This window comes from Arachis ipaensis, chromosome B09, assembly GCF_000816755.2.
Source record: "Arachis ipaensis cultivar K30076 chromosome B09, Araip1.1, whole genome shotgun sequence".
Taxonomy (NCBI): domain Eukaryota; kingdom Viridiplantae; phylum Streptophyta; class Magnoliopsida; order Fabales; family Fabaceae; genus Arachis; species Arachis ipaensis.
Genome location: NC_029793.2, coordinates 15,749,483 through 15,756,668, shown reverse-complemented (window position 1 = coordinate 15,756,668; position 7,186 = coordinate 15,749,483). Strand labels below are relative to the sequence as shown.

The window sequence follows — 7,186 nt, the reverse complement described above, 5'->3', positions numbered from 1 at the left end:
TTTTGTTTAAAAATAAATTTGAGTGGTTTTACGTGAAAACTGAATATTCCTTTTTGTAAATTTAAAGACTAATTTGCTTCACAATTTGGGAATTTACAGAACTAACAAACCAATAAACAAAAATAAAAAACAGAAAAGAACACTAGAGAAAATTTTGGGGACGAATTTAGACTTAGTTATGATTGAATTATTAGTTAGTTATTATTTGCTATGGTCAATCAGAAACTCAAATCCTTGGCGATAAGATCATGCACATGTTGACTCCAAACTCCAAGCCATATTACCCAGAAAATAACTGCCTACTTTTTCAAGCATCTATCTATAATCTGGAAGTAGTACGACAAAAAAAGGGAGGCATCTCAAATATGGCCTTAAAGATTATATTCACAAGACACATTTCAGGGTTGGTTCTATAGGTGTTGTAATTATATCTATATGTATATTGCAACTGGCAAATTTGAAAACTCCTATATGGTTCAAAATACTACTCAAAATATCCCTGTTATGGGGAGGTTACAAATGAACCTCCAACCTATTCAAACCAAATTCAAAGATCTACACAGGATATTCACTGGTTCATAACAATCAACAGTGAACAGAACAGTCGAGCTCAGTCTAATCAGGATTCAAAAATCCGAACCGACTGCCGGATCTCCTGTCGACAAACAGGACACTTGGGTGCCACTTCGCGTTCCACCGATATGGCACATCCTTGGCAACACACAAGGTGCCCACAGGGGACGAAAACAGAGCGCCTTCTCCTCATCAGGCATATGACACACAACTGTCCATCTGCAATATCTTCATTCTGCTCATCCACTTGAGGATCAACTTCATCAATAACCGCTTGCCTTTGTTGCTGGCGCTGCCGCTGTTCTTTCCATTGCATCCACTTATTCCAGTTTCTGAAAACAAAAGCAAAACTCAACTGAGTTGAAAGTTAAAACCAACTCTACCCACCCTATCATAAGTAATTTTATTCCAAACTATTTCTACACTCTTTTATTATGATAGAGAGGAAATAATAGTATCTCAAATTAATAAAAAGATTTCTCTATTTCACAAGTAAGAACTGGTATCATGTAAACGATGGAAATAAAGAAATCTATGTGGGAAATTAAATCCAAGACAAGTTTTAGTAAAATTCAGTCCAGTATGGTGTAGTATTCGGATCAAGCAGGTAATAAACTAATAAAGGGATACAACAGCAAATAGAATAGCCTGAGCACAAAGGAAATTCTCCATCAAATCTCCGGGAAGAGACTTACCTGCTATCCTAACCCGCCACTGTATATGTACCTAACAACTAGCAAATCTCTAGAATATTTTCTTTCTCGCCCTTGTGAGAATAACCTTACAGAATCTAGGGTCTCTAACGGCACATAACAAAGATGGCATCAGTAGGACCATTTTCAAGAAACTAAGCTAGGAAATATTGTCTTCACTGCTTCATAAATCGCAATGAATGTATATTGTTTATTCGCGTTGCACATAAATCACAGTGGATGATATCTTTTTAGTAAATCAACCATAAATTGCAGCAGGCTAGTGCGATTTATGAACAGTTTCAGTTTTAAATAAAAAGAAAGTACCCAGTGCAATTTACTACCAATTAATAAAAAAGATACACCCCGAATGTGTATATTTTTAAACTGCAATACCCCACTGTGATTTACACTACCCAAAAATAAGACATATGCGTAAATATTGGATCAGGAAAATTGCTTTATTAGTTAATTTTTTGTTTATTTAGGTAAAAAACTTACATATATAGTGGAGATTCGTTGACACTAGATGTAAGTCATGTCATACTTATGCAATTGAATAACTTTTTTATAGATTTTGAATTTCATCAATCCATCAATGATGCAAGTGATATATGACTTACACCTGGTGTCAACAGATCCCAACCCATATCTATAATGCTCATCAAATCATGTTAGATAATAATAAGTTAATAACAGAGCCTTATGCCCCTTATCCCACTAGATGGGTCAACTAAGTGGATAAAATCTTGTCCTGTATCATGTCTATAGTAAGCTCGTTCAAGTAGATAATAGTTGTAAGAAATGTACAGATAAAACAAATCAACATACCTAGCGACTGAATAGCCAAGAATCCCAATTGATACTGAACCAAGAACAATTCCACCCCAAAACAGTACTTTCGTTTTGAAGGAAAGATCTACAATCATCTGATCTTTGCTCAACTCCGACCTAAAAAAGGCATCCCAATTGCCATAAGCAGCAATGCAGCATTTCCACAAGGTTGAATAATTTCATATATGTTGAGCTATGTAGATACTTATTGATGGATCTCAAATCACTTTTATGATCACCAATGTATGGTGACCAAATAATGGGGGGACATAACTATTTTGAGATTTTTCCATAGTATGGAGCTCCATCAGATTAAAAAAAGTGGTATGAATTTTTACTACCTTCAAATGAAACAATCCCCGCTAAAACCAAATTTATGACAATGCAGAGTATTCCATGATGAACAGTCTAATAGTTCTTTTAAAGGAAAAGAAACTTACAAAAAATATGGTAGGTCTTTACATGACTTAATTTCGGGAATTCCATTTCTTACACTGCAAAGGCCAACCGCTGTGATATCCTTCCCCACAGGAAGAATTTTCTCTTCCTCTAGTAGTCCAACCTTCAGAAATGAAACATTATATGTTAAACTTTCTGCAAATGTGGCATACCAAGAATCAAGATCAACGGTTTCAAAAGAGACTTTTGGAAGGGAGGTCCAAAACAGACGAACTCAAGAATTTAATAGCATAAGTATTGATCATAACTCCCAACTCTAAGCAATCAATGATAGAAGCGGAGAATATTTACTCACTGGATACTCATGCCCAAAAAGCGCTTGCAGGAATGTATAAGGAGAAGCATTTATGGGTTGTAATTTATGATAAACTGTTGTCAGAGGTAAGGGATGTCTTGATCCATCTAAGTTGACAACAACATATTCAGTACTTGGCTGCCGTCCAACATCAACCAGAACAAAAGGCACCTAAAAAAGATAAATAGGATCTCTTAAATAAATGAAGATAAAAATGATGAACAAATAGAAACTAAATGCCACTCTGTAATCTGCTCAGATAACCATAACAAACAAGACATCTCAAGCAGAGCTAAAAAAATAAAAAAAGCAGATGGAAGGAGTTAGGAATCAACAAAGGCAGTCCAATACATTAAGAGCCTATTAGATTGACTTCTTATTAGAAACAAAAGAATTTTTTTATATATAATAAGTACTTTTACAGTTTCTTATGTATGTTAGGGTGAAACTAACAAAGGTAAAAAAAAATTAAACATTACATGTTTTATTACTCACAAGAAATAACCATGTTTGGTACAAATTTTGTAAGAATATTGCATGAGCTTTCCGAATTCCAATTGAAATATTATCATTACCATGAGTTTACAATCACAAGAATGTGAACAATATTACCATGTCCTGCAAAGTGCTACCAAAATATAAGTAAAGCATAGCTTTCCAATTTCTCAACATGTTTCATAGGAAAAGTTCAAAGATCACGAGATTTACACAGGATATGGGCCAAACATTTAATTATATCCCATAGAATATTTGAAAACCCATCATTAAAGGAGGACGAACTGTGTTCCAACCAAATACTCTACATCATGGCATATACTGCACGTTACCATATTAAATTCAAATACCTTAATGAGAAAGTTAAAATCTCAATCTGTTACACTTGTAACAAATTACCTTTCTTAGGAATTTGGACTCTGGTTGTCTCCAAGACCTTGCAAAAATAGCTCGAAGATCTGAAGTCCATCCAAATAAGCCCTTCCACTCATTGTATATACACTTCATGACATCAAGACATTCATATAAGAAAAATACTTGGTTAATGTTGTATATTCTATGTAACCAATAAATTGTATGACATATAAGATAGAACACAAATTCATCGACAAAAAAGAAATATTCGCATTTAATGATGTAATACATGAAAACCATTTTTAAAAATGTCAAATAGATGAATAAATTTAATTTGGAAAAAAAATAGTTATTTAATTCAGTGATCTTAATCACAATACCATTTCCTCACAAACAATCTAATCAGTAATATAAGAGGACACATTACTGGCTAGACCTTATGTCCAAAACATCATTTTCTTTTTGTCAAAACAAAAGGCCAAAAAGTCCAAAACACCATAATAAAGTTATCCTCCAGAAGAAATATATGGGTGTGGGTTGTTACAAGTAACAATGTGGAGATGAGTGCAGCTACAAAATAGAATGACTAGTAGTGTCTTTGGTTTATGGTATGTAATCATGGGTTGGTCAAAAGGAAAACATACATCTTTTCACTTCTGCTCAGTCTCACACAATAATTTGGGACTGAAAACATGCTATCAACAACCATACAGTTTCATTACATTATGCAGAGAAAATTCAATCAACAGGGCTAAGGCAGATCTAATCTAGGTTAAAAAAAGGTGATGCATAAAAAACTATAGGACCAACTGAAAATGATTCCAAAATTCCAACCAAAGTAGAGTTCAAATTTCAAATAATGCTCCGAATCAAAAGAAAATTCATTTGCATTTCAGGGATTTCCAACCTTTTCACACTCTGCCAGGCTATTCATGTCATTAATCCTCACTTTATCTTTATTACTATTATTGCACTACCACATGACACACCTATAAAAACCCTATGGTAAGGAACCCTCTCTTGGCATAGACAATACATTATGCTCTCTTGAGCGTTGGAGTATCATATGTAAGTGCCCACTCCTCATATCAGCCATCTGCCCAGAAAAGTAGCACCACCATGGACCACTGCCGAGACTGCAGACAGGAACACACAACTTCCACATCTCAACTATACAAACCCTAAGCACAAGCTATACTTAAACTAATGTTCCCAAAACTCAAATAATCACTCAACGCTAATCCAAATTTTTTAATTAAACCCTAAAGATATTGAACTTTTTCCTTAAATGAAATTATTCATATATGTCTAATCACAGGCTTATATCTCGGTAAAATAAAAAAAATTACAACCCAAAAAAGAAATTAAAGAAAGAGGGTTACCGTTTGAGTTATTTGAAGGACGACGGCTTTGTCGCCGGACTCACGAGAGACCAAGAGGCTTGGCCTCAAGCTTTTCCAGCTGCCGTCGACGGCGGCCTTGGGCTCAACGGTGCCACGTACAACTACAATTCCGCCATCGTCAGAATTTCCATCGGAGTCCGAGAGGAGCGAGCGGAGGTCGGAGACGGAGACGGAGGGAGCGCGACGGAGCTTGCGGAGGGAGGCGGAGTTGGTGGTGAAATTGCGGATGGAGCGGATGGCGGCGTAGGCCAAGGCGAGGCCCAAAACGGCGCCGTCGAAGGAAAGAACAATCTGGGAGAGGAGAGACGCTAGGACTTGATCATGCGAGGACATTGACGCTGATTGTGATTCATGCTCTCATCTAATCGTCTCTTTTGTGAGCAAGCGTTACTGTATTTCCTATTCGGCTATTCCAATACGTGAATGTTCCAACTGCAAAACTCCGGAACCTGAATGGATTAAGGGAGGAAATGAGAAAGAAGGTCCTGACAAATCAACCCTTCATTGAACTTATCTACTGGTTAATTCCTTAAAACAAAAGTTTTAATATATAAAACGGGACACTTTGTTGAGTTACTATCGAATACGATATTCATCTGTATTTGTTTTATACATGTGTTTATTAGGTCTAATTATATCTTAATAAAAAATAAAAAATATATTTAGATATATTTCCTCACAAATATTTAAACGCCTTATTTTCAAATTGAAAAAATAGACAAAAATACACACAAATTTTTATACAATAGATAGATGTACATCTTAATTTTTTAATGAGTCATTTATATACATTAATATGAAAATTCGTTGTCATTTCTAACTTTTGGTCATCTCAATAATTTTTCCGGCAGTGATGAAGACCAGATAGCACGTTATTGTATGATGTGGCCGTTTTAGATGTCATAATAAAAAATAAAATTATTAAATTTATTAAAATAAAATTATTCTCACGATCACTTCTTATTTTTCATTCCTCAGCTCTCACCTCCATCACCGCAACTATCACCCTCATACCTCCATCTCCAACTCCACGACCTTAACTTCATACTCCTTCTCTCTCTATCTCTGTCTCTTCGGATCTGTTGCTCCATTTTTTTCATTTTTTTAGATTTTGATGTCTTTCTTTTCTCAAACTTCTTTTTATTATGAGAAAAATTGAATGTTATTATTATAATTGTTATTGTTAGAATTAAAGAATGTGATGATACTAATAAAATTGTAGTGACAGAAGATAGAGATGACATAAGAATGGAATAGGATGAAATTGATATATTAGAGATTCGAAAGGGCAGGTGACAACAATGAAAAGTTGGAAATTTATGAAGGAAACATGACTAGAGTGACACTAGAAGGATGGGATTGAGTTTTGAGCTGATAGTCGTAAAAAGTGGTATTGATCCCATGATATTGGGTGTTTGTTCGAAAATGATACCCGGTGGCGATAACAAAAAAGTGAGGATGAGACTAAAAATAAAAGAATAACAGTAAAAATAATTTTATTTTAATAAATTTAATAATTTTTTTATTGTGTCATCCAAAATGATTATATCACATAATAATGTACCACCTAACCTTTATCACCACCGAAAAAATTACATAATAAATATTTTTATTTCATATGCAGAGTGTGTTTAATTAAATAAGATATATTTCAAATTAAACAAATTTAGTCTCACATTTTTAGTCTTAATTTCTGCGTCAAACGCAATTCTTTAAGTTTGGATGACAATAAACCAACTCCAAAACAAAAACACTAAAAAATTCTTCATTCATCTCTTTTTTTTTTTGGTCTATTTATTATCTTTTATTTTTATTATTTAAATTCTGATTTAACTAAATTAAATCAACTATAATTTAANAATAAATCACATTCACATCTAAAAATCAACCCTTTTAATACAATGCCCTGAAGCAAATTTCATCCACTAATCACTCACACAAATGCAAAGACAGTTAAATACCAGAATTAATAGGAACAAATATTGCAAGTAAAATTTGTCGATGAAAAATAGATAGAATTGAATAAGAATTTAGATAATAATAAAAATAATATAATAAAATAATAAAATTATAATCTCTCA

The 7,186-nt window shown here is 33.8% G+C and overlaps 1 protein-coding gene across 1 annotated transcript; it reads right to left on the bottom strand.

Annotated features, from left to right (window-relative positions):
* Positions 334-5,633, bottom strand: LOC107618693 (E3 ubiquitin-protein ligase SPL2). The gene is made up of 6 exons (XM_016320830.2): positions 5,085-5,633; positions 3,748-3,849; positions 2,854-3,024; positions 2,540-2,661; positions 2,097-2,216; positions 334-905 (listed from the first exon to the last, which is right to left on the bottom strand). Exons 1-6 carry the CDS (start codon positions 5,436-5,438, stop codon positions 620-622), a joined length of 1,155 nt encoding a protein of 384 aa, XP_016176316.1. The 5' UTR covers positions 5,439-5,633; the 3' UTR covers positions 334-619.

Excerpts from the sequence above, each read along its gene's own strand:
- LOC107618693 (XM_016320830.2), bottom strand. The coding sequence starts at position 5,438 with ATGTCCTCGCATGATCAAGTCCTAGCGTCTCTCCTCTCCCAGATTGTT. Across the intron at positions 2,662-2,853 it reads TTTTTGGGCATGAGTATCCA|GTTGGACTACTAGAGGAAGA; the intron begins GTGAGTAAATAT and ends TCATTTCTGAAG. Across the intron at positions 906-2,096 it reads CTTGGCTATTCAGTCGCTAG|AAACTGGAATAAGTGGATGC; the intron begins GTATGTTGATTT and ends TTTTGTTTTCAG.